Source organism: Cynocephalus volans, chromosome X (genome assembly GCF_027409185.1).
Source record: "Cynocephalus volans isolate mCynVol1 chromosome X, mCynVol1.pri, whole genome shotgun sequence".
Lineage (NCBI taxonomy): Eukaryota > Metazoa > Chordata > Mammalia > Dermoptera > Cynocephalidae > Cynocephalus > Cynocephalus volans.
The window spans coordinates 111343042-111370673 of record NC_084478.1 but is presented as its reverse complement, the minus strand read 5'-3'; the positions used below and the strand labels follow the sequence as shown (position 1 = coordinate 111370673).

Genomic DNA, 27632 nt, shown 5'->3' with positions numbered 1-27632 from the left:
ATTGGTCTGTTCAGATTTTCTACATCATCATGGCTCAGTTTTGGCAGTTTGCGTGGGTCCCGAAATTTAGCCATTTCCTCCAGATTTTCAAATTTGTTGGCATATAGTGGTTTATAGTAGTCAATGATGATTTCTTGTATTTCTGCAGTATCAGTTGTAATACCACCTTTTTCATTTCTAATTTTTGTTATTTGGGGCTTCTGTCATCTCCTTTTAGTTAGCCATGCTAGTGGTTTGTCAATTTTATTTATCTTTTCAAAAAACCAACTTTTTGTTTCATGGATCTTTTGTATCATTTTTCAGATTTCTATTTCATTTAGTTCTCCTCTGATCTTAATGATTTCTGTCCATCTGCTAAATCTGGGTTTGGATGGTTCTTGTTTTTCTAGTTCTTTAAGTTGAAGTATTCGATTGTTTACTTGCCATCTTTCCATTCTTCTGAAGTAAGCATTTAATGTGAGAAATTTCCCAGTTAGTACTGCTTTTGCAGTATCCCACAGGTTTTGGTATGATGTATCATTGTTTTGATTAGTTTCAATAAATTTTTGATTTCCTGTTTGATTTCTTCTTGGACCCAATTGTCATTAAGTAGAATGCTCTTTAATTTCCATGTGTTTGTATTGTTTCCAGAATTTCGTTTGTTATTGATTTCTAGTTTTAATCCATTGTGATCTGAAAAAATACATGGGATAATTCCAATTTTTTTGAATTTGCTGAGACTTGATTGTGACCTAACATGTGATCTATCCTGGAGAATGATCCATGTGCTGATGAGGAGAATGAATATTCTGAGGTTTCTGGATGGAATGTTCTGTAGATATCTGCCAAGTCCAATTGGTCTAGAGTGTTGTTTAGATCTTGTGTTTCTCTGCTGATTCTTTGCCTAGATGATCTGCCCAATATTGATAGTAGGGTGCTCAGGTCCCCTGCTGTTATGGTATTATTGTCTATCTCCTTCTTTAGGCCAATTAGAGTTTGCTTTATAAATCTGGCTGCTCCAACATTGGGTGCATATATAGTTATGGTTGTTATGTCTTCTTGATGGATGAATCCTTTTATCCTTATGTAGTGGCCCTCTTTATCTCTTTTTATGGTTTTTAGTTTAAAGTCTATTTTATCAGATATAAGAATAGGTACTCTGGCTCATTTTTCATTTCTATTTGCATGGTATATCTTTTTCCATCCTTTCACTCTCAGTCTATGTGTGTCTTTATGGGTGAGGTGAGTCTCTTGAAGGCAGCAAACAGTTGGGTCCATACTTTTACTCCAGTCAGTCAGTCTCTGTCTTTTGAGTGAGGAATTTAATCCTTTTACATTAAGAGTTGTTATTGAAAAGTGTTGATTTACTCCTAGCATTTTATTGATTTTTGTTTGGATGTCTTAAGTGTCTTTTGTTCATTTCTTTCTGATTTAATGTTTGTCTTCTGTTTTTGTTGGTTTCCTGGGTTGTAGATAAACTTTTTTTTTCCTCATTGTTAGCATTTTTATTTAACTAGTGGGTTTTGAATTTTCTTGAGTTTTTATGGCAGTGGCAGTTATTATTCAGGTACCAAAAAAGAAAGACAGTGTCTTTTGCAAAGTAGAAGTTTTCAATTTTAATGAAGTCCAAGTTATTAAAGACTTCTTTCATAGATTGTGCCTTCGGCGTTATATATAAAAACCCCAAATCATCTGGGTTTTCTCCTATGTTCTATAACTTGCCTTTTGCTGGGTCTGTGATCCAGTTTGAGCTATTATTTACAAAGACTTAACGGGTCTGTGTCTAGATTCAGGTTGTTGCATTTGGGTGTGCAGTTGTTTCAGCACCATTTGTTTTAGAGACTATCTTTTCTCCATTGCATTGCCTTTGTCCCTTTTTCAAAGTTCAGTTGACTATATTTGTGTGGATCTGTTTCTGGCCTCTCAATTATATTCCAATGCTCGATCTGCTTATTCTTTCACCAATACCACAGTGTCTGGAACACCGTTGCTTTAAAGTGAGTCTTGACATTGGGTAGTGTCAGTCATTTGACTTTCTTCTTCCTCTTCAGTATGGTATTGGGTATTCTGGGTCTTTGCTTCTCCATGTAAGCATTAGAATCCATTTGATCATATTCACAAAATAACTTGCTTTGATGGTGATGAATCTATAGGTCCGTTGGGAAGAACTGATATCCTGACAACATCTTGAGTTTGTACCCAAAAACACAGAATATGTCATTTATTCAGTTCTTTGACTTCTTTCTTTGGAGTTTTGTAGATTTCCTCATACAGATCTTATGGGTGTGCATGTGTGCGTGTGCGTGTGCGTGTGTGTCTGTGTGTGTGTGTGTGTGTGTGTGTGTGTGTGTGAGAGTGTCAGTATAAGTGTGTATATCTAGGTGATCCCTAAGTCTTTTGCATTGTGGGGTGCTAATGTAAATTATATTGTGTTTTTAATTTCAAATTCCAATTGTTCGTTTCTGGTATGAAGGAGAACGATTAACTTCTTTATATTAACCTTGTAACCTGCAACCTTGATTTAATTGCTTATTAGTTCCATGAGCATTTTTTAAATATGTTTATTTATTCCTTCTGATTTTCTACACAGACAAACATGTCATCTCTGAGCAAAGACAGTTTTATTTTTTCCCTCCCAATCCGTATACTTTTTATGTCCCCTTCTTGTGATATTGTGTTACCCAGGATTTCTAGTATGATGATGAAAAAAATTGGCGAGCAGGAACATCTTTGTTTGGTTCCTCATCTTAGCAGGAAAGCTTCCAGTTTTTAACCATTAGGTATGATGTTAGCTGTAGGGGTTTTGTACATGTACCCCTCTATTTCAAGTTTGGTTTTTGTTTTTTTGGTTTTTTATTTTAAATCAACTTTATTGAGTCATAATCTATACATAAAATGTGTCCATTGTAAAACTGTAATTTGAGGAGTTTTGTTTTGTTTTGTGTTTTTACCCCACCCAATTATGCCCCAACTTTCCTCCCCATCTCCCCCCCCCGACCCCCACTCCACTTTGTGGCCTTAGGAATGTTCCCTCCATCTGTAAGACCAGCACACTATTGTGGTCTTTCTTTCCTTCTTTCCTTCTCTCTTAGCTCCCACATATGAGTGAACACATGTGGTATGTGTTCATATCCCTATGTGCTTTGCTTATTTCAGTCAAAATAAGTTACTCCAGGTTCATCCATGTTGTTGCTATCGGGAGTGTTTCATTCTTTTTTACGTCAGGGTAGTATTCCACAGTGTATATATACCCCAGTTTCCTGACCAGTCATCCATTGATGGACATTTCCTTTTGCTCCATATCTTGGCTGTTGCAAACAGAGGTGCTCTGAGGTTTTTCTTTCTTTTTTTTAAAGTCATGAGTGGCTGTTGGATTTTCTCTAATGTTTTTTATGCATCCATTGATATGATCGTGTGGTTTTCCTTCAACAGCCTGTTGTTGTGGTAGATTACATTAATTGATTTTCAAATGTCACATCAGCCTTGCATACCTGGAATAAATTCCACTTGGTCTGGGTGTAGAATTATTTTTACACATTGGTGGATTTGATTTGCCAGTATTTTGTTGAGGATGTTTGCATCTATGTTCACGAGAGATATTGGTATGTAGTTTTATTTTCTTTTTATGTCTTTGCCTGGTTTTGCTATTTAATGCTGGCTACATAGAATGAGTCAGGAAGAACAGATTAAGCATCCCTAATCCAAAAAATTCAAACCCCAAATGCACCAAAACCTAAAACTTTTTGAGTGCTGACATGACACTCAAAGCAAGTGCTCACTGGAGCATTCCAGATTTTGGATTTTTGAATTAGGGATGTTCAAATTGTATGTGTTCTGCAAATATTCCAAAATATGAAAAAAGAAATCCCAAATCCAAAACACTTCAGGCCCCAAGCATTTTGGATAAAAGATACTCAATCTCTATTCCCTCTGCTTCTTCTATCGTCTGGAAGAGATTATACAGAATTGGTATAATTTCTTCTATGTTTGGCAGAATACACAATTGAACCCATCTGGGCCTGGTGCTTTCTGCTTCAGAAGGTTATTAATTATAGATTCATTTGAAATAAATGTAGGCTTATTAAGATTGTCTATTCAAAATGGATTTTAAGTTGTGAAATAGATGGGTTTATGATCTTTTATTGTTTTGTGTTTTGTGTATTTAATTGCTTGATTGAGATATATTTACAAATTTAAATTGTACAATTTAGTGGCTTTTAGGGTATTCACATATATGTGCAATGACCACCCTAGTCTGTCCCGCGCTACCGTCTCGCCAGCAAGAACGACGCGGCACACAAAGGATCCTTCTGCAGATCAGCTTTAATGCATCTTGAGAGGGAGAGCATAAGCTTGCCAAAAATGGAGACCCCGAGCGAGGGAACCCGCGCCCTTTATATAGAGACTGCTCCTCGCCTAGGACGTGCTCCTACCTTATTGGTGGCTGCCTAATCGGCCCAGGTGTGTTACCGAGCAGCCCTGCCCTCCACCGGAAATCAGCGCCATCTTGTAATGGCGATTTCGGGCAGCTCCTCACATCTCCCCCTTTTTTATCATTTAAAGCGGCTGGTACAAGCTCGGCGGTCGCGGACAAATTAGCCAGCGTTCCTCTCCTAGGTCGTCCCTCCACAGACTTTGACCTTACCCGTCATAGGTTGACCCTATCGCCACCGGGCACCATGTCTTAGGTTGGTTCAAGTCTGGGGGAAGTTGCCCGTCTCTGGACACACTGGAGCCTGTTGTTACACATAGACCTGTTTGAGCAAGGGCGAACTCCTCTGAACAAGCTTCAGGGAGGCCAGCCAACAGGAAGGGGGAAGGGGAGTCAGAGCAGGCTAATCCTTAAGCATGGACAGCCAAACGTCAGGGTTGGCCCCCTGTTCCAGGGCTAGAAATGCCTGGGCGATGACTACCCTGTCTCTCTGGGTCTGGGCTTTTAATCTGCAGACCAACCATAGTAGGAGCACAGTTCCCCCACATAAGAACATGCCAACCCCAATCACTCCTGCCCACTCCTTGAAGTGGGACACGGCCGTTTTAATCCATGAGGACAGTCCGACTGCGAAGGAGACATCCACTCTTGTTGAATTCACGGACACAATGGCCGTGCGCAGCAAGGTCATCAGATCGTCAAATTGTCCCGTCCAATTTCCTAAAAGATACTGAGATAATCTGTTAGACAAATTTGCAGCCTTGGTAAAATTTTCATATTGGACACTAGTGACACACAATCCTGAATATTTCCATTGACACCCCAATTGAGCAATTTGCCATAAAACGTCTATTTGTTCCTGCACAAGATCCACCCGCTGGTTAACCACCATTAATCCTCCCTTCAGCTGAGCGTTTAGCGCAGTCTGTGTTTCTAGGGCCTGTGTTACCGCGGAGGACAAATTATTCAACGTGGTGGCAGTCTGTACCGTGGTAGTCAAGGAGACGGCAGCAGCTGTGGCTGCACCTGCCGCCAGGGATACGGCGGCGACTATTGCCGCAGTGAGACCAAAATCCCTCCTCTGCCTGAACAAGACCATAGTATTGGGAGCTTCTACTGGGACAGGAATCCATCTAGGCATTCGAGCAACTATGGCCAAATTGAACAGCGTAGCATTCCAGCACTGTGCATAAAAGCAAGTATAGTTATCACAAGCAATCTGACTCCTCTCATCACTAATATTAGTTAAAATAAACATGAAAGGAGGATAAAGGCAAACTGGTGTTGGCGGGACAGAGTAATTTGTTCCAAGCTGTTTTATGGACACAGTGGATTCAAAGGACTCAGTCACATTCCACTCAAAAGAGGCATTTCCCCAACCACCGCCTTTTGAAAAGGCAAACGGTGAAAGGTCCGTGCAGCTGCCATTTACCCCACACAACAGCCAAACATCAAATGGGTTGGAACGGATCGCCATCGTGGGGTTTTGATATGTCCAATTTAGGCCTGAAGAGGTAGCATTATACTGGGTACCCATATAAGGCGAAAAGGTAAAGTAATTTTTTAGTGCCCACCCCGCCTTTTTAGACTGGCAGCCCGTCCAGGGCGGGGTATCTCCCTCCCTTCTGGGGCTCAGGCAATACGGGGCCCATTTTGCCTGAGAGGGAATACTGGTATTGTTCTTTGGATCAAAAGCAGGCCACACTCCAGACAGCCAAGAAGCATTGGCCGAACCTGGATGTTCTGGCCTATCAAACCACGCCGCGGTTTGATTATAAAGCTTTATGCATGGAATCTCAGACCAGGACCGATTAGAAACCATCCAAAAACATAGACTGCCTGTTAAAGAAAAATTTCGACTTTTTCCAATACCCGCTATCTCCGTGTCTTCAGGTAGATAAGGTAGATCCAAAGTCTTATTAGAACTGAAAAACCGAGGAAACAACCTAGTATCATGATGAACTGGCATCGGGAGGGGGAAGGTCGACAGTATCCCCCAGCGCGGCTCGCCCAAGGCCGTTGGGGTCTTGATCATCACCATCAGAATAGGGAGGAACAGCCAGATCTTCCAGCTCAGATGGGGTCTTGGCGCCATCCTTCCGTTCTGGGACCGTCCTGGTAAGCCTCTCAGGGACCCAGAAAGGGTTATCTTCATTCTGTGGGAAAACACACACAGCTCCCCTGGATCTTATAAGAATAGGATCCGGTCCTTTCCATTCGTTAGACAACACATCTTTCCATTTTACCATTTCTTTTGGCCTGTCTGGCTCTGAGCAATGACGCTCGGCCGCTGTTTGTCCATGCTCATCTAAATTCAGGTAATTTAAAGTAAATAATGCCAGGGAAATCACTGTCCTTGGTACTGGAGGAAGTTCCTTCATAATTCCCCCTTTTTGTTTTTGTAAGTATGATTTTAATGTGCGATGGGCACGTTCTACGATACCTTGTCCTTGGGGGTTATAGGGAAGGCCAGTCAAATGGGTTACTTCCATATAATGGCAGAACTGTCTGAATTTTTGGGAAGTGTAGGCAGGTCCATTATCTGTTTTAAGGACCCTGGGCTTACCCCAGGCACTCCAGGCCTCGAGACAATGTTGGATTACATGGGAAGCCTTCTCTCCCGATAGGGGAGAAGCATGTAAAATACCAGAACAAGTGTCAATGGACACATGTAAATACTGGAGTTTTCCAAAAGAGGCAACATGGGTAACATCCATTTGCCAAACCTGCAGCGGTCTTACGCCTCTTGGGTTGACCCCCACATGAGACATAGGCAAAAATTGGCAACAGTTTTGACATTGGGTCACTATTTCTCTAGCTTCTTTTCTAGTTAAGGAAAACTGACGGCGCAAGGTTTCGGCCGTTACATGAAACCGTTCATGGAAGCTTTTAGCAGCTTCCAGATTGGAAGACATGGCAACAGCAATCAGCTTTGTAGCTTTGTCGGCCAGGTCATTTCCTAGTGCCATAGGGCCAGGGAGACCTGAATGTGCCCGTATATGAGTTATATAAAATGGGTGTCGCCGAGCTAACAAGCAATTTTGAATTTGTTGAAAGACGCAAGCCACCCTACTGGATGGCTTGATGATACCAGCAAGCTCAAGATGATTAACTGCATTTACTACATAATTAGAATCAGAGACAACATTTACAGGGCCAGAAAAGGTCTGTAAAACCTCTAGGACTACCAAACATTCAACAACCTGGGGGGAGGTTTCAATATACCTTTTGGAGACAACCTGACCGTCAATCACATAGGCTCCAATCCCCGTCTTGGAGCCATCAGTATAGACTACCAAGCCATCTATTAAGGGCACAGAGGATGTTACCCGGGGAAAAACCACCGCTTGGGACAAGGCAAAATGCAAAAGAGGGTGTTGGGGATAATGATTGTCTATCTGCCCTGGAAACGAGGCGACCAATATGGCCCATTCATTGGAGGCAGCCGTCAGGGCTTGAACCTGAGGCAAAGTATAGGGAACTATCATCATTTCTGGATATTTGCCAAAGTGAGTGAGAGAGGCCTTAAGTCCACGTAAGGCAAGCCGGGCCACAGCATCGGGATACCAATCAATGATTTTCCCTGGTGAAGCATTGGGATGGACCCACAAAAGGGGGCCATTTTGCCAAAGCACGGCAGTTGGCAGTCCCTTTGTTTTACAAAGGCACAAGGAAAAGGGCAATGTGTCATCAAGACGTGTCAATTGAGCTCCCCGTATGGCCTGTTCTACCAACCGCAAGGCCTGTTCTGCTGGCGGAGTGAGGGACCTGGGAGAAGTCAGATGGCTATCACCCTCAAGAATGTCAAACAGTGGCTTCAGGGCCGCAGAGGGGATTTTTAGAAAGGGTCTGAGCCAGTTGATGTCTCCCAACAATTTTTGAAAATCATTTAGAGTTTGTAAGTGGTCCCTTCTTATCTCCACCTTTTGTGGGACGATCTTATCAGGAAAGATAATAGACCCCAAAAAATGTCCAGTATTTGCAATCTGAACTTTATCAGCAGCAATTTGTAGGCCCCAGTGTAACAAGATGGACTGTAAGCAAGGATATGCCTTTTGTAAAACTGTCAAATCTTTGTGGCATAACAGGACATCATCCATATAATGAATCAGGATTAGGGAGGGAAACCGGTGCCTTAAAGGGCTCAGAGCTTCTTGAACATATAGTTGACACATGGTGGGGCTATTTGCCATACCCTGAGGCAAAACCTTCCATTGGAACCTCTTATCAGGTTCCATATGATTAAGTGAAGGGAGAGTAAATGCAAAGCGGGGCTTATCTAGGGGACATAAGGGGATGGAAAAAAAGCAATCCTTAATATCTATAATAACTAAAGGCCAACCTTTAGGTAAGGCGGAGAGAAGCGGAAGACCCCTTTGTACGGGGCCAAAAGAGTTCATCTGTTTATTAATGGCTCTCAGGTCGTGGAGCAATCTCCATTTTCCCGACCTTTTTTTGATTACAAATATCGGGGTATTCCAGGGAGAGGTGGACGGTTCAAGATGTCCAAGCCTTAGCTGCTCCTGTACTATCTGTGTTGCTGCCCTCAATTTCTCAGAGGACAATGGCCATTGAGGAACCCACACCGGATCCTCCGTTTTCCACGGAATGGGTCGTGCTGCCTCAATGGCGCCTAGGAAAAACCCAGACCCTGTCTACCTGGGTTGCCTTCAGGGAGAATGGGTTCAACCCGGCCCTGTTCCCTGGCTCCTAAACCCCTTCCCTGTTTATGACCCATCTTGGCCATTATCTCCTTAGCTTGAGAGGAGTATTCATTAGACAACTTAACTCCCATCTTTTGTAAAATATCACGCCCCCAGAGGTTAACGGGGAGCGGAAGCACGTAGGGAGTAAAATGTCCCTCTTGTCCCTCTGTCGTTTTCCAGGACAAGGTAGCGGAACTAATAGTAGGACTGGCCTGATAACCGAGGCCTTGTAGAGAATGTGAGGACTTAATGACAGGCCAAGACTTTGGCCACCAATGGGTGGAAATAATACTCTTATCTGCACCAGTATCCATAATGCCTTCAAACAATTTTCCCTCAACCCACAACTTTAGCTTAGGTCTCTCATTTAGGGAGACCATCAGGTAGGCGGAATCCATGCCCGAGGAGCCCATTTTTTCTCGCCCAGGCTCTGAAGGTCCGGCGACCTCTGGGAGGAGCAGCAATTGAGCTATCCTGTCTCCTTTGGTAATAGAAAAAACTCCTCCTGGGCATGTGCACAGGACTTGGATCTCGGGGCTATGTTGACAGTCAACTACCCCAGGGTAGACAATAAGACCGTTTAAAGTTAACGATCCTCTGCCAATTATAAGGCCCACGGTTCCAGGCAGTAGGGGTCGAATAGGCTGCACAGGAACCGGCTGGACGCCCATTTGTGGCATTAATAAGAAGTCGGAGGAGGCGTGCAGGTCCAATCCTGTGTGTCTTCCGACAGGCTCTCCTCCCTTTCTCCTCGACTCTGGTTGGCCTTGTCCCCATACTTGTGGGGGCCCTGGGAACGGGGGCCCATCTTCACGTTTTTTTGAACCACTTGGTGTTGTTCTGTGAGCGGCGGAAGGAGTCGCCCTTTGATATCTCTAATGGAACGGCAGAGAGCAGCCTTATGATATCCCTTGGAACAGCGGGAACAGAGGGAGTCTGTACTCTGGGGGCCCTTATCCCTGTCCGGGGCTTGGCAGTCCTTTTTTAAATGTCCCGGTTGACCGCATTTAAAACAAACTCTCTGGTTCCGCCCCTGTCTTGGCTGTCCCTGTCTAGGCAGTCTCTGCGACTGGAGGATGGCAGCTGCCAGCCCTGCATTGGTCAGGGGTCCCCCGAGTTCTCGACAAACTCTGAGCCAATCCTGTACACCTTTACCTTTTCTGGGCGCTATGGCCGCGCGGCATTCCTGGGTCGCCTGCTCAAAAATCAGTTGTTCAACAAGAGGCGCAGCCTGATCAGGGTCCCCAAAGATGCGCCCCGCTGCTTCTGTCATTCGAGCCACAAAATCTGAGAATGGTTCCTGAGGTCCCTGAATGATCTTAGTAAGTTGTCCAGAAGCTTCCCCTTTTTTGGGGAGTGCCTTCCAAGCCTTAATGGCAGTGCTAGAAACTTGAACATAAGCACCCCATGGGAAAGCCGTCTGATCAGCGGCAAATGGGCCCTGGCCTGTTAACATATCAAAGGTCCAATCTCGCTGCTCGGGGGTCAGTGCAGCAGCGTTTGCCCTGGCTTGAGCTTGTGCAGCCTCATGCCATAGCGCCTTCCATTCCATGTATTGACCCATGGTAGGGAGCGCTGCCTTAGCCAACATTTGCCAGTCAGCGGGTGTCATAGCCACACCAGCAAACCCTTCTAGCATTACTAGAGTAAAATTGGCATTTACACCATATTTTCTAACCGCCTCTGCTAGATCCTTAATTTGGGTGTACTCGACGGGGGCATGAACTCTCCCTCCGCCCTCAACCTCAAAAACTGGGAAGGCAGCTTGAACCTTTTTCCTCACTTTATCAGAGAGGAATGAGAAGGGATTAGAAGACTGCACGTAAGGAGGAGGCGCCGAAGGCGCAGGCCGTGCGGGGGCCACTGGGGGCGGCCGGCATTTCCACTCCCCGAGTGGTCTCCGCCGCCTGTCGGGATGATATCTCTCCTCCTCGTACCTGGCAGCTTCCTCCTCCAAATCGGATTCCTCACTAGGGCTGAGGGGATCGGAGTCGGACTCATCCAGATTTAAATCTTCTAATTCTTGTTTTAAGGCCCCCAGCTCTTGCATAGGGTAGAGGCCTCCTTCTTTCCCTTCCAACTTTTGTCTGGGTTTTGAAATCCCTCCTTTACCGGCAGATGTGCCGGGAGTGTCACCCTGTTGTTTTATAATCTCTCCCTCGTCCGTAGACTTACCGGGAGGGCCCTTTCTTTTATGGGAGATGTCTCTCCTCCTGCGGGTACCCATCCTCTCACTCCGTTCAGTTTCTGACATGCTGTCTTGGACCTCCTCTAATGTATTTTGCCCTACTATCACTACCGGTTTACAGCCCTCATCTTCTAAGCAATTTTTAATAAACTTCCAAATGGTCTTGGTGCCCTGACGGAGGTCTCCCTCTGCGTACTTGCGGTCAAGGTCTCTGCCTAGTTTGTTCCAAGAGCTCAAAGTCAAGGAGCCGGAACAAGCAAACCACGGCGCTACACGATCTACCTCTTTTACAAAATTTTTGAGCACACGGCCCCCTACCTTTATATCACGTTGTCTCAGCACGGCCTCTAACGCGGTAACCATGGACTGAGTGGAACCCATAACGCGCCCCACTCCGTGGGAGGCGCTGTGAGACGCACCGTTCCCTTACGTACTAGAGGCTCACACAGGTCTCTGGTGCAGCTGCTTATCTACGTCAGTCTGACCACACCAACGGGCGATTTCAAAACCTTTTAAACCAACCGGATTAACCCCAGACCAAGAACAGGCATACCTCTCCGAACTTACCCTCCTGCAGTTCTGAATCCTCCCTGTCTCCAGGGGGTCTCCGAAGGTGCTGACGATGACACAAGTTCCCGGGTTTCGGCACCAAATGTCCCGCGCTACCGTCTCGCCAGCAAGAACGACGCGGCACACAAAGGATCCTTCTGCAGATCAGCTTTAATGCATCTTGAGAGGGAGAGCATAAGCTTGCCAAAAATGGAGACCCCGAGCGAGGGAACCCGCGCCCTTTATATAGAGACTGCTCCTCGCCTAGGACGTGCTCCTACCTTATTGGTGGCGGCCTAATCGGCCCAGGCGTGTTACCGAGCAGCCCTGCCCTCCACCAGAAATCAGCGCCATCTTGTAATGGCGATTTCGGGCAGCTCCTCACACTAGTCAATTTTAGAATATTTTTATTCCCTCAAAAAGAAATCTCTTACCTTTGAGCAATCGCCTCCTATACTCCCATTCCACAAGCCTTAAGCAACTACTGATCTACATCGTCTTGTTAGATTTCCCTATGTGGGACATTTTGTTAGAACAAAATCATATAATACATGATCTTTTGCGACTGGCTTCTTTCACTTAGCATGGTGTTTTCAAAGTTGATCCATGAATAATATTCAATACATATACCACACTTGGTTTATCTGTTAGTTGATGAATGTTGGGATTATTTCCACTTTTGGCTATAATGACTAATGCTGCTATAAATATCCAACTATAATTTTTGTGTGAGCATGTGTTTTCCTTTCTCTTAGGCATAAACATAGAGTGGAATTGTTGGGTCATATGGCAACTCTGTGTTTTTTTCTTTTAGGAAGTTCCATACAGTTGTTCAAAGCGACCAGCAGTGTTTGAGCGTTCTGATTTCCCCACATCCCTGCCAGTACTTGGTATTAAACGATGTTTTCATTTCAGCCACCATGTTGGGTTTGAAGTGGTATCTTATTGTTTTTCATTTGAATTTTCTCAGTGATTAATGATGTTGACCATCTTTTCATACGATTATTGCCTAGTTTTATATCTTCTTCAGAGTAATGTCAATTCAGATCATTTGCCCATTTTTTAATAGTTATTCATCCTTTTATTCTTCACATATTCTAGGTACAAGTCCCTTATAAGATATATGTCTTGTAAATATTTTTCCCATTGTGTAGATTGTATTTTCACTTTATTGACGGTGTTCTTTGAGAGCATGAACCTTTTCACTGTTGGTAAAGTCCTAATTATCTATTTTTTCATTTGTTGCTCATGTTTTTGTTGTCACCATCTGAGAATCCTTTGACAAATCTGAGGTCACAAAGATTTATTCTTATATTTTCTTATAAGAATTTATAGCTTTAGCTCTTACATTTAGTTTTTTATCCATTTGGTGTTAATTTTTTTATATGATGTGAAGTAAAGTTGCAAGTTCATTTTCTTCCTTGTGGCTTTCTAATTGTCCCTAAAAAATTTGTAAAAAAGAATATTCTTTTTCACCACTGAATGGCCTTGGAACCCTTGTCAAATATCAACTGGCTGTATATACTTGTTTTTTTTTCTGCCCTCTCAGCTCCATTTCATTGATTTATATGCATATCCCTATGGTCGAACCACAGTTTCTTGATTACTGTTGCTTTGTGTTAAGTTTTGAAGTAGGGAACTGCAAATCTTCCTGCTCTGTGCTTTCTCAAGATTATTCTGGCTAATCTGGGTCTCTTGCAATTATGTATGCATTTTAAAATAAGCTTGTCAATTTCTACAGAAAAATCTGCTGGGTTTGTGATAGATATTGCATTGAATCTGGAGGTTGACTTGGGGGGTATTGCCATCTTAATAATTTGTCTTCTGATCCATGATCACAGGATGTTTTACCATCTACTTAGATCTTGTTTAATTTCTTTCAAAAGTCTTTTATGGTTTTCAGATGTAAAGTTTGCAACCCTTTTGTTAAATTTACTTGTAAACATTTTCCTCTTTTTGGTGCAATTGTAAATGGACTTATTTTCTTAATTTTTATTTTTAAGTATAGTATTTAGAAATCAAGTGTTTAGAGAGACAAATGATTGTTGTATACTGATCTCGTATCTGCCTATTTTGCTGAGCTTGTTTATTAGTTCTAACAGTTTTTTAGTGGATTTCTTCAGATTTTTTATGTACAAGTTTACGTCATCTTTAGATAGAGACAGTTTTACTACTTCCCTTCCATTCCTGATGGCTCTTCTTTTTTTCTTTCTTTCTTTTTTTTTTAAATTTTAACTTATCAATATTCAGTGTAGTTGATTTTCATGTCCCTTTATCAATTCCTCCTTTTCCCTCTTCCCGCTACCCCCTCAATCAACATCATATCTGTTTACATGTCCTAACATGTTTAAGGAATTGTTGATTGTTGTACACTCTTCCCCACCGCCCTCCCTCCCATTGATTTGTTTGTATATTTATGGATTTATTTTTATTAACTCCTACAAATAAGTGACAATATGCAGCATTTCTCTTTCTTTGCCTGGCTTATTTCACTTAATATAATTTTCTCTAAGTCAATCCATGGTGCTGTGAACGGTAGTATTTCATTTTTTTTTAATAGCAGAGTAGTATTCCACTTTGTAGGTATGCCACATTTTCCTTATCCACTTGTCCGACGATGGGCATTTAGGCTTGTTCCAACTCTTGGCTATTGTAAATAGCACTGCAATAAACATGAGGGTATAGGTATCCTTTGAACATGATGATTTCCACTCCTCTGGGTATATTCCCAGCAGCGGAATAGCTGGGTCATATGGTAGATCTATCTGTAATTGTTTGAGGAATCTCCATACCATTTTCCATAAAGGCTGCACCATTTCACAGTCCCACCAACAGTGTGAGAGTGTTCCTTTTTCTCTGCAACCTCATCAGGATTTATCATTCTCACTCTGGATATTAGCCACCCTAACTGGAATGAGATGATATCTCAAGGTGGTTTGGATTTGCATTTCCCAAATGCTGAGTGATGTTGAGTATATTTCTTGTGAGAGTGGCCTACTAGCAATAAATTTTCTCAGTTTTCGTTTTTTGTGGGAATGTCTTTATTTCACCTTCATTTTTGAGATAGTTTTTCTGGATGTAGTATTATGTGGGTGTAATGTGAGGTTATATAACCAGTAAAACTGGTATAGGTAATTTAAAACACTTAGATCAACTAGGCTCCACCTGAGAATACAAATTCAAAAAATAAAATGTATATTTTTATTATATTCTACATTATCATCAGAGAGAAGACAAATACCTGTTCTTATTCGCCTAAGGATTCACATACGCAAGGATTCTTATTAAAAATGCTTCTGAGGTGAAGTTTATTTGAGAAGGGTTTTTGTTTGAGTGTGTGCTTATGTGTGTATTTATATGTGTGTGTATAGTGGAAGATCAAGCTCTTCTCTGGGAATTCCTGTGTTCCCTGTTGTGAGAATTATGTAAGCATTTTCAGGTGTAATAAATTAAACCGACTACAATATGAATTTGTATGTAAGAAAATTTATTAAATTTATAAATTTTATTATAAAAATTTACCAAATTTATTAAACCCTTTCAGGTGCAGAAAAAATATTATACCTTCATAGCCTTAGGAAAAAATACTTTTTCACTTTCTCACCCATAGACATACAGAGAACTTTGAACTTCAGTTCTACAATCTGAGCAAGGAGTCAAATGCAAATACAGACACAAGTACATATGCAAACAAGCCTTGTGGGGAAAAAAAGGTGAATCATTGTATGGAGATGACTGAGAATGGGTACTGGGTCACTTTCATCATTTTATTTGGAGTTTTCTCCATTCTTCAGGTAATCGTGTCCTTTCCCATTCACTTTGGAATTCCCTCACCCCAAACCACTGAATTAATTAAACAAAAGATACATTTCCAACACACTATTTCACATTCTGAAGGTATCACAGGGTTTCTCTGTTGAGCCTTGTTAGCAAAGCTAGAAAAACAATCACTGAACCGAGAGAGAAGTTTACCAGTCTCTTCCCTGGAGATGAAAATTTTATTCATGAATTCCATCAGAAAACCAGACCAGGCCTTTCAGAATCCAACTTGAAAAAAAAAAACTTGAATAAGCCAAACTTACCAGTTTGCAGCCAGTGTTTTGTCACCACTGAGAAAAACAGTCAAAAAAAATATGTATATATATATGTGCCTGAGAGCGTTGAGTAGGCACCATACTCGGAAACATGAAAGCATAGAAATTGAATTTAGTCCTCTACATCTTGCTGAGAATGCCTCATGAGTCATAATAGCTCAGGAATCAGGGAGTTCAGGGAGAAGTGCAAACAATCACAAAGGCAAGCTGCTCATTAAATTTACTAATCAAGTAACTGCTCTCCAATTCAGTGGATGATCAAGAGATGAGCAGATCTTGGTAGGTCCATGAGAGACATCAAACTATAATTTTAAAAAAATCAGTGTCCCAGAGACCTCCAGTTCTGGCCAAGCTAGAGTATGTCCACTCCTCCTAGGTGGTCCCTCTACGTCAAAACACTCTGGATACAACAGAGCAGACAAGCAAATGGAACTCCAGAGTGTGGGAAAGAGGAGGCAGACCGGCTAGTGCACTCAAGACTTGAGTAAGGACACAGCAGTGATTTCTTTTGTTTTTCTTATCTCCTACCAAATGTCCCAGACAGGGCACTACGGAAGTCTCCAACCAAGAACCACCAACACTCACAGACATGAACCTCTAAGTAAAGCCCATTCCCTTACACAAAACAAAAACAAAAGCAAAGACAGAAAAAGGGTGTTCTAAAAACCAAAAACCCTGTTTTTGGCAAATATCCCTCCTCCACTGCAGACAAACTCCAGTGGAAAGCCTCAGCTCTAACTCCTGAGGTTTTAGAGACCAAAAGGGAAGCTGATCTTCTGCCCTAACCAGCCTCTCTGACGCCAGTGGTGATGATCCCATTCCCCTGTCAGGGTATTGTCAGTGAGGTCCAGCAACAAGCTGAGCCTTTACCTCCACCCAACATCAATGATCCTGAACAAGGCAGTGCAAGTTGGGACTAGTATGCATTCCATTTATCCCCATCTCTGGTGTCAGTGATGGCCAGTAGAAAGTTGAACCTCCACACCCATCCAACATCAATGAGGTGGTATGAGGTGGGGCTAGTCAACACTCCACCTTCCCTCTTACCACTCCTGTGTGAGCTAGGCCTGATTCAGAGCTGAGCTTCTTTCTTCCTCCACCTCTCATCAGGATGGAATGAGGTGACAGCCGGCAGGGTAGGTTGACACTCTGCTTTCCCCCTTCTTCCCCTGATGTCCTCAGAGACCAGTGGGGAACTAGGTTTCTGACTCGCACCCTATAGCAACAAATTATTGAGTCAGCAACCCAGTTCCCCCTTTCTGAGTGATAGCAGGCCCTGTGGAGATGGAGCTTACGTTCCCTACGTTGAGGCAACCAATGTGTTGTGAATTGGTGCCCCTCTTTCATTGGAAAGATGTCACTGCAACTGGGGTAACAGTTCATCTCTCACCCTAGCCAACTGCAAAGAGGTAAGGAAACTGAGAAATCCATTTTTTCAGTGTGGTATCAGAACACAAATCTCTATGTTACACCAAAGACTCACGCCAAAAGTGGAGATTAAACTTAGGATCCAGGGTCTCACAAAGTGGTTTCCAAATATCCAGGATGCAATAGAAATTCACCACACCAAGAACCAAGAAAATGACATGCTGAATAATAAAAGACAACCTACAGATGCCAACACTAAAGTGAATAAGATGTTGGAATTTTCTGACGAGCTTTGGAAGTGACCTTGAAATAATTCTTCAGCAAGCAATTACAAATTCTCTTGAAATGAGTGACAAAATTGGAAACCTCAGCCAAAAAAAATTGAAGTTATGAAAAAGAAACAAGTGGAAATTACAAAACTCAAAAAATACAAAAACGAAAAAAAAAAAAAAAAGAAAGAAATGTTGCCAGATGGGATCAATCGTAGAGTGGAGATGACAGAAGATAGAACCAGTGAAATTGAGGACATGTCATTAGAATGTACCTAATGTAAACAACACAGGAAGAATAGACTGAACAAAAATATCATGGCCTCAGAGAATTGTGGAAACATAACAAAAAAGCTCACATTCATACTGTCTGATTTGTAGAAGGAGAAGAGAGAGAGAGAGAGAGAGAGCGAGGAATAAAAAAAGTATTGGAAGAAATAACGGTTGAAAACTTCCCAGATAAGGCATAATGATTGGAAAGAAAGAAATAAAAATATCCCTATTTTCAGATGACATGCTATATATTCTAAAGACTCTTCAAAAACAAAATTCTAGAACTAGTATGTAAGTTCAGCAAATTGGTGGGATACAAGGTTCACACACACAAATCAATTGCATTTGTATACAGTAACAACGAAACTGTGGAAACTGCAATGTAAAGCACAATACCATTTACAAATGCTCTAGAGAAAATAAAATTGTGGTTTATAAATGTAACAAAACATGTATAGGCCCTATATCCTGCACATTCCAAAACACCGATGAAAAAAATCAGAGACCTAAATAAATGTAGACACATATGTGGTTGTGGATTAGAAGACTCAATACAGCAAAGATGTCAATTCTCCCCAAGCAGAGCTATAAGTCTAATGTAATTTCTATCAAAATTCCAGCAAGGTATTTCAGACATAGAGAAGCTTATTCTAAACTTTATATGGAAATACGCAAACCCTAGAATAGCTAGAAACATGCTTGATGAAAAATAATAAAGTGAAAGAAATTACTCCGTTTTATGTTGATCGTACTGCATAGCTACAGCAATCTAGACAGTGTGGCACTGGCAGAGGAGTGAACACATATATCAACAGAACAGAATGTAGAACCCAGAAATAAACCTACTCAAATACGTTCAACTGATTTTTGAGAAGAACACATAAGCAATTTAATGCAGGAAAGATAGACTATTGCACAAATGATGCCGAAGTGCTTGGACATCCATAGGCAAAAGTAAAATGAGCCTTTAATAAAAAAGTAAAAATGAGCCTTTCTCGAAACCTCACAACTTATACAAAATTTAACACACAATGGGCCACAGGCTTAAATGTAAAATGTAACACTGTAATAGTTTTGAAAACATCAAAGGAGAAACTCTTTGGGATCTAGGGCTAGGCAGAGTTCTTTGACTTGACATCAAAAGCACAATAAAAAACAATCAATAAATTAGACCTCACTGAAATTAAAAACTTTGGCACTGTTAAAGACCTTGTGAAAGGGATGAAAATAAAAGCTACAGGCTGGGAAAAGTATTTGCAAGCCACTTATCCAACAAAAGAGTAGTATCTAGAAAGTTAAAATAACTCCCAAAACTCAACAATAAACAGTCAAAGAATCCAAGTAGAAAATGGGTGTCTCAGTCCAATTTCTGTTGCTTGTAAGAGAATACCTAAAACTGGTTAATGTAGAAAGAAACGGAATTTATTTCTTTCAGTTTTGAAGGCTGGGAAGCCTAAGGTCTAGGGGGCACAACTGGTGAGGGCCTTCTTCCTGGTGGAAACTATCTACGGAGTCCTGCGGCAGCATAGGCAATCACCAGTCCACACCCATGAGAACCCATTAAACCATTAATCCATTATTTCATAAATGGGTTAAACCATTCACGAGATCACAGTCCTCACAAGCTTATCACCTCTTAGAGGCTCCACCTTTCAACACTGCCAAATTGGGGGAATCAAGTTCCCATGTGAGCTTTGGAGGGGACAAACGTTCAGATCTTAGTAATGGGCAGAAGACACGAAAACATTTTTTTTTTTTCACGGAAGAAGTTATACAGGTGGCAAATAAGCACACGAAAATGTCTCCAATATCATTAGACATCAGAGAAATACAATTTAATAGAATGGTGAGATATCACTACGCACATATTAGAACAGCTAAAAAAAAATAGTGATAACACCAAATACTGTTGAAGATTTGGGGAAATTAGATCACTCATACATTGCCGGTGGAAATGTAAAATGTTTCAGCCACTTTGGAAAGCAGCATGGCAATTACTTTAAAAATAGAAATCTGTCTTGTGGGCTTTTAGACCAGAGAATTGAAAGCTTAATTTCGTACAGAAACTTGTACATGATTGTTCACGGCAGCTTTATTTGTAAATAGCTAACAAGTGGAAATAACCCAAATGTCCTTGAACGGATGAATGGCAAAACAAACTGTGTTGCATGTGTACCATGGAATACCCCTCAACAATAAAAAGTGACAGACTCTTGACAAATGCAGAAATTTTGATGGATCACCTGGGAATTAAGGTGAGAAAAAAAAAAAAAAAGCCTATCCCCCAAATTACATGCAATTCCATTTATTTATTTTTGTAATGGCAAAATATTGGAAATGGAGACAGTTTGTAGTTTCCAGGCGGTAGGTATGGGGAATTGTTCTGGGAAGGAGATGGGTGTGGTAATAAAATGGCACCAGTCGAGGGACTTTTTCGGTCATAAAACTGTTTATTACCTTGTCTATTGTGGTGTATACATGGACCTGTGCATGTGATAGAACTTCATAGAACTAAATACACGCACACATACAGACACACACTCAAGTAAAACTGGGAAGATCTGAATAAGATCAATGGATATCATTGGTGTCAGTATCCTGGTTCTGATATTATACTATAACTTTACAATATGCTAGCATTGGCGGAAATTGGATAAAATGTACCTTGGATCCCGATGCAATATTTCTTGCAATTGCATGTAAATCTACGGTTATTTTGAAATAAAAAGTTAAAAAATCTCCTCATCCACCTGGAATCTATGGTGCATTCCTTTCCTATTGAAATTGCATGGATCCTGAGATAAAGTTTTGCGGCAGAAAAGTAAATTTCCTTTATTTAAATTTCTTTCTTTCTTATTATCTCACTACTAACCTTAGAATTACGATTCAGAAGGAAGATGTCATAAGGAGTCATTCACACAATTTAATTAAACTGAAAAATGAAATTAGAGCTTTTCTTACAAAGAGTAATTCTGATTAGATTTAATATTGTTTTTTCAGTGAGGCCTAAATTTCCAAATAAGTCGTCTGCTGAACATTTTCCATAAATTGATTAAACTATATTTGCAGCACCAAGGTTTAGAAAAAGTGTAATTTTAGCACATATAAATATACAAGATGCCATAAATTACATCCTTTAAAAAAAAATGAGAAGTCTGTCTTAAAAATTCTTTTAGGGGTTATAAGAGAGAAGGAAACATAAAAAAACAACACTACCTTAAAATTCGAATTATATTTCTTTATTTTATTTCTTTCTTTATTTTTTTTCTTGTCACCGCACCAGTATCCCTACATAGGATCCGAACCCTCGGCCTCGGCGCTCCCAGCGCCGCTGTGCTCCCAGCAGCGCACTCTCCCGAGTGAGCCACCGGGTTGGCCCAAAGCTCTACTTTGAAAAAGTCTCTGTGCTGTTCTGACCAACCAATGATTCACCTAGAGACAGGGTTAAGTGCTTTCTCATCCTACCCTGCCTGGCTGCCCTCAGTACAAGGGGCACTCTAATCTCACCTTTCAAAATTGCTTTCTGTTCAGGGTTCCCCAGGCAGTATCTGACATTAGGTTGGGCTGGTGTCCTGTCCTTCGAGGGAAGGAGAACAGGCTTTCTAATCATCCATTCCAAGGGTTTTTTTTTTTTCTTCTTGACACCCTAAGCACTTCAACTCTGTATCATTTAAAAAGTAATACCGAGTTCACAGTGAGTTAAAGATTTATATTGTCTTTAACATTCTTCTGATAAATAGTATTGACAAGGCTTACTGTTCCTTTCCACTGAAGCACAATTTAAAGCGCAGTGTGGTTTAAGGCTTACGGCAACTTCTTGGAATTCGCAAAATACGTTCAAGAGATAGAGACTGGGAAGAAACCCAGACCTCCTGACCCTCAATCCTGATAACTTGACCAATGACAATTATTATAATCATCCACTTATCAATCGCATTGTAATTGCTACCAGGAAACGTAAGACACATCTGATAAGGTGACCAGAGGTGTGAATTAAATAAGGAAGGTGGCTATAGGGACCTGTGGGGGCAGAGTGTTACAGGAAAACTCGTAATGGGATAGGGGTATGCTTGGTGAGTATGTGTTAGAGGAACAAAGGAAGCTAGTGTGGCTGGAGAAAAAAATCATTCATTCATTTCACAAATATTCAAGTATCCATTGAACCAGGGACTGCTCTGGGCACTTAGAATACATTAATGAGCAATGGACAAAGATTATTGCCCTCCTGGAATTTGTATTTTCCAGCACGGGAGACAAGATAATAAAAAACAAAGACAGCATATGAGTAAAATAAATGGTATCCCAAAGGTGGTAAATTCTGTTTAAGAGAAATAAAAACCAGATAGGGAAGAAGTGGAACCAGGAGTGAGAGGTGAGGATTGGACGTGTAAACAAATATCCTGCAACTGATAGTACCATTATTAGACGGGTGGAAGTTTTCTCCTTTGTGCTGTCTTTGTCAGGCGTAAGTGTAAATGCTATGCTGGCTTCACTGCACAGAGGTCAGAACACACTTTTCCTGTCTTTGGTCTGGTCTCGATTCCCTTCTTAATACACCAGAGAACCAGGGACACCACTGCCTGATAGCCTTTTGTCATCGAGTGCGTACTCATTTTGAAGTTATCACCCCCTGCTACACGTCCACTAAATTTGGGCGTTAGTTGTCTGGGCTTGAGACCCTGCCTGGTAGAAGCCCTGGCCACGCAGTGCCCAGACCACAGGCAGTGACACTTTTCCCGGAAGATCTTAGCCGGTGGGGCAGGCACGTGCTCAGAATCTTTCCACCAGCTCCGAGCTGAAGGGAACGCGGCTCCTTACCGCAGGCCACGAGCTTGGCCCCCCGCTTCCCTGTATGGAACTGATTGGTCGAGGCAGGTCACGTGACCCAGGGTTAGCCAATGGAAGTCCTCTCCAGGATGCTTTAGCCTGGAGAAGAAACTGACGGTTAAAACGTGGGGGCCACCAAGGCTGGGGCCTTGTTTGCGGCAAGTTCCTGGGGACTCCAACTGCTGCGGTCCTGGATGCTTCCCAAGTTTTTTCTGACTCTTCTTCATCCAATTAGGTTAATTACAGCAATATTTTTTTTGTAAATTAAACCCATTTTGGCGTAAATTACCTAGGGTCAAGGTTTACGGATTAAAAGGAAAGGCCGTCCAGCTGTTCAGTGGTCCACTTTCCACTCCACCCTCTATGAGTCCTCATGTGTGATTAGCTCCAATTGCATGGATAATCAGTTCATGCGCGCTCTAAAATTCTTCAAACAGCCTTTGTCTTCTTCAAAAAGTTAAGCTTCTCCTTTGCACCTTGGTTTTGTTTGTGGTTAATTTTGATATGTTAGCGTTTTAAATGTGAGATATTTCCCTTTCTATTGTATTTCATTTCTTTTATGCTTAAAAATGATTTTCTCATCTGAAGAGCAGCTGCATGTTGAAGATGACTGGTTTCATTTCTTTGCTATAATGGCCTCTCTAAAGCAATTTGATTTTGTAATTATAGGTGGGGGGCACGGGGTATAATCACAATTTGTGGAAATGAACGATATGTAGTGAGCCTTTATCCATCTTTCTATCCATCCCTCTAACTTTGTTTCAATTGGTTAAACTATTAAACAGTGTGGTTTATAGAAAACCATCCCTTTAGCCACAGATTTGGTCCATTTTTAATTCTTTGTTTTGAAATAATTTTAAACTTACAGAACAGTTGCAAAAGAAATTGTACAGGGAGCGTTCGTCCAGATTTCCCTAATGTTAACATCTCATATAGCCATAGAAAAACTACTGAAACTAAAAAAATTAATATCAGTGCAATATTACTATATCTAATATACAGAATTTATTTGAATTTCACCAGTTATCCCATAATGTCCTTTTCTATCCTAGGATCCCATTCAGGATACCTCGTTGTATTTGTCTGTCATTTCTCCTTACTCTCCTCCAGGCTGACAGTTCCTCAGTCTTCACTGGTCTTTCAGAAGCCTGACACTTTTGAAGATACCGGTCAGGTATTTTGTAGAATGTCTCTCAACTTGGGGTCGTCTGATGTTTTCTTATAATTAGATTGAAGTTATGCATTTGTGGCCAAAATACATGTTTTATTCTCCTCTTCACTCTGAAGCAGGTTCATAAAGATGGACCAAAAGACCCCAGCCACACTACTAGAGCTTGCTACAAAAAGTCTGCTGAGTAATGAGCCTGCAGCTATCCATGCCCTTGAAGAGCTCCCAAGAGACACGTTCGTTCAGTTTCTCACTGCTGCGTTCTTGGGTGGTCATAAGAAGGTACTGAAGGCAATGGTGAGGATTTGGCCCTTTCCCTGTCTCCACGTAGGAACATTGAGAGTATGCGAGTCACAATATGATAATTTGGAAGCCATGATTGATGGCCTGCAGATCCTTCCTGCCCAGATCTCTTCTTTCAGGTAAGACTATGTATAATAGAGACACAGTGAGTCAGCAGGAGGGTATGCTGGAGCCTGGAGTAGGAGAGGGCTTAACCGTCTTTGAAAAGTAGTTATTGGTGAATCCTGAGGATCTCTGTGAAGCAGTCAGTGGAACATTTGGGGTCACATTAAGGACTCTAATGTCTTACCGAGTTGATTATGGTATATAAGGAACTGAGGATACTATTAATAGATTTACCTATCGGATATGATTACACAGAAGAAGGAAATGGGCATTGAGGCTGGGGATTATCAGAAGAGAAAAAAGGTGGGGAAAAGACAGAAAGATGCTAAATTTTTGTGGAAAAAGACTTGTTGGTAAATGGTGTATGGAATGAAGACCAGGGATAAAGGGATTTTGTTTCTGCTTCCCCTGATTGATCCTGTTGGTTTGTATTAAAATCAACTGCCTCTCAGATATTCTGTCTCCTCCTCTTCTTACAGGGGGCCGAAACTGAGGATTCTAGATTTAAGGCAGGATCCAGGCTGCAGGACCACATGCTCTGAGATCAGGACCACATTCCCTTTCTGTTTTCATTCATGTGCTTACTCTCAGCACTCTATCACGAAAATAGAAGAAGCCCAGCACAGTGTTAGGTGCCCCGGAACTGTAAATTCAGAGTCTGAGCCTCAGTCATCCAGGAAATCCATGGAATTATTAGTGGATGTTTCCCTTGATGGTACCTGGAGAACGGCGCGATTTCTTTCTTTACTTCGGAGTAAAGTTGAGCAGAGCTTTGGGACTTTGCACCTCTGCTGCAGATATAGGCAAATTGATAAAATGCCTGTTTGTGAATGTGTCCTGCAGTTTCTGGATATGGGATGCATTGATCACCTGGAAGTGGATGAGATTTATCTGAATGAAATCACCACATTTTTGGCTCAGATGACCCACCTCCACAGGCTTAGTATGTCTCACATCCCTTTTACATCTTTTATGAGGAGAAGCTTTGAGACGTTTCTCAACCATCTTGTGCAGATGGACACCCTTCAGGAGATCAGCTTGTCTTACTGCCACACACATCGCCTTCACAAACTGCTCAGGTGAGGAGCTGGGGGAACACCTGGGTTCCCTCAACCACGCCAATGTCCCTCAAGCAACCATTCTGGGATATTCCTAATCTCCTCGTAACACATTTCTTCTTCCACCGCAACATGGCCACTGCTGGGAATATGAAACTGGCCAGGCTAGAGAAACTAGAAAAGTAAGCTGTGCTTATTCATTCAGTCAGTCGACCATGTGCAGACACCATGATAACTCTGTAGATACATTGGTTAAAAAGGACACAGTCCTTCTCCCCTTGGAGTTTACAGCCTTTTAGGGAGGAAGGGGTGGCATTCAGATGGGGAAATGATTTATGCTCTAGCACTGATGCATTTCCTTGTGGTCTGGCCACAATAGTTAACACTGCCAGATCATTTTGCTCCTATATTTTACCCAAGCGTTAGGTCCTGAATAGAGAACTTGTCATTTGGGTTTTGGTCAAAGGGAATCCTTAGTTGACTGCTTTCCCAGATCCATCCCCACAACTAAATCCACCATTGATTACATTGTAAGTATTAAGTGCACTAAAATTTTTTCCACTTAATCTTTCAAACAACTCTGCATAATAGTTGCTATTGTGCATGTTTTAAAGATTTTAAAAACTGTATCTCCAAATAGAAAAGTAACTTTCTTAGAGTCTGATTCCAAAGCCTACATTGTTAACTGCTGTTGCAACATATGTGCAAGTTAGTTTATTCTAGAGCCGTAGATACCTCTAACTCAGGACTCTTTGTCCTGGTCCAATCCTCATTGAGCAGAAATAACTTTCTGTTTTCTGTCTACAGATGCCTGCCACCTCAGTTGGATGCATTGTATCTCTCTTTCTGTCGACTTTCTAACAGAGACATCACTGTCCTGTCCCAGAGCCCTGCAGCCACCCATCTAAGATTGCTGAGTCTCAGCAACGTCGAGATATCCTGGGAACTTTCTGAGTCCTTCCAGACTCTGCTGGCAAGTGTCTCAGGCACCCTGGAGTATCTACAGATAACTAGTTGCCTGATAACTGATTCTACTCTCACTGCTGTCATTCCGGCCCTGAGCCGCTGTTCCCACCTCTGTGTCTTTAGCTTCGCCTCCAACCCCATTACAATGCGTGTGCTCACCAGTCTTCTGCAGCACTTAACAAACCTGATGGAGCTGAAGCGTGTAATTTATCCTGTCCCTGTCCATTGCTATGAACAATTACATGATCTTAGCAGTTTGAACCAACAGAAGCTTTCTGAAGTGCAGGCCCAATTGAAGGCGATGCTGCAGGCGGTAAAGAGGCATGACATGCGCTGGACCACTTCTCCTGAGTGATTTTTGCGGTACAAGGACTTCTTTTAACACTGACGTGTGGCCGTTAAAGCACGTAGTGTTCTCACCTGATGCCCAAGCTTTAGAGACACATATGTAAAAATTTATAGTTCCAGGAAACTGGTGTTAGGAAGATCCCATGTGTAACTGACCTCTATAAAAATAAAGAACTCTAAAGAAAACAGAGGGCTTTGAGAGTTCCTATGGGTCTCTTACCCATTGTCCTCCAAATCCTCCTCCTTGCTCCTGACCACAGTGTTGGGTATGTGACATTGGCTGACCTAGTCATGGTATACCATTTCCCTGTCCAGACTAATTGGTTCACTTGTGGGTACTTGACACAGGTCAAAAGAGTTGAAACCTTTTCTTGATGATATTTTGGAATAGCTGGTGGTTATTGAAGCCAATAATTTTACCCTCCAAGGTCCTTTAAACTTCTCATATTTATGATGGCCTTAGGCTGCTTATGAGAAACTATTTGCATCTAAAAGGAAAAAAACAAAACAAAAACCTATGTCCATATCTACTGATGTCTTTATCAGTCCGTTGCTACCTCCTTTCTTAGGTCTTAGTACCCTGTGGCTCAGTCGTTCCTTATATCACACCCATTCACCAAGGATCTCTTATTAGTTCAGTACTGTTCCAGGTGCTGAGAATAAAAAGGCAAATAAGACAAAGCCCCTACTTCCAGCCACTCAGAATACAGCTGTTCCTATGATTTGTCTGTTCCCCTACTCTTTCTTAGGGCGTTTGGGAAAGTTATTTAAACCCCCTGGACCCCAGGGTTTTTTTTTTCACACACTCTGTTCAATCCACGCTGGCCTCTTTATGCTGTTGGATAGCTCCTCAACACTCAGGTCATGGCTTTAATGTTACCTCCTCGGAGAGGTTTTCTCTTACTTCCCTTTACTTATTGTACTTCCCTTACTTCCTTTGCTTCCCTTACTTTACCATGTTGTAGCTCTCTCTCAATGTACCATGTATGTTCCCTTCAT

General features: G+C 41.8%; 2 protein-coding genes across 2 annotated transcripts; one reads left to right on the top strand and one right to left on the bottom strand.

Moving 5' to 3' along the window:
- Positions 1–9796: 9796 nt before the first annotated feature.
- On the bottom strand, positions 9797–10912 carry LOC134367672 (igE-binding protein-like; the record flags this gene model as incomplete). The annotated part of the gene is made up of 1 exon (XM_063084415.1): positions 9797–10912. A coding segment is annotated over one exon (1116 nt), but the record flags the coding sequence as incomplete, so codon positions are not given.
- Positions 10913–23985: 13073 nt separating this feature from the next.
- Positions 23986–26640, top strand: LOC134368192 (melanoma antigen preferentially expressed in tumors-like). The gene is made up of 3 exons (XM_063084736.1): positions 23986–24275; positions 25059–25340; positions 26127–26640. The coding sequence occupies exons 1-3, from the start codon at positions 23986–23988 to the stop codon at positions 26638–26640; spliced, it is 1086 nt and encodes a 361-aa protein (XP_062940806.1).
- Positions 26641–27632: the final 992 nt, after the last annotated feature.

Bases quoted from the DNA above. Each gene is read 5' to 3' on its own strand.
- LOC134368192 (XM_063084736.1), top strand. From the start codon at position 23,986: ATGGACCAAAAGACCCCAGCCACACTACTAGAGCTTGCTACAAAAAGT. The intron at 24,276-25,058 runs GTAAGACTATGT...CCTCTGCTGCAG, and splicing joins GCCCAGATCTCTTCTTTCAG to ATATAGGCAAATTGATAAAA. The intron at 25,341-26,126 runs GTGAGGAGCTGG...TTCTGTCTACAG, and splicing joins CGCCTTCACAAACTGCTCAG to ATGCCTGCCACCTCAGTTGG.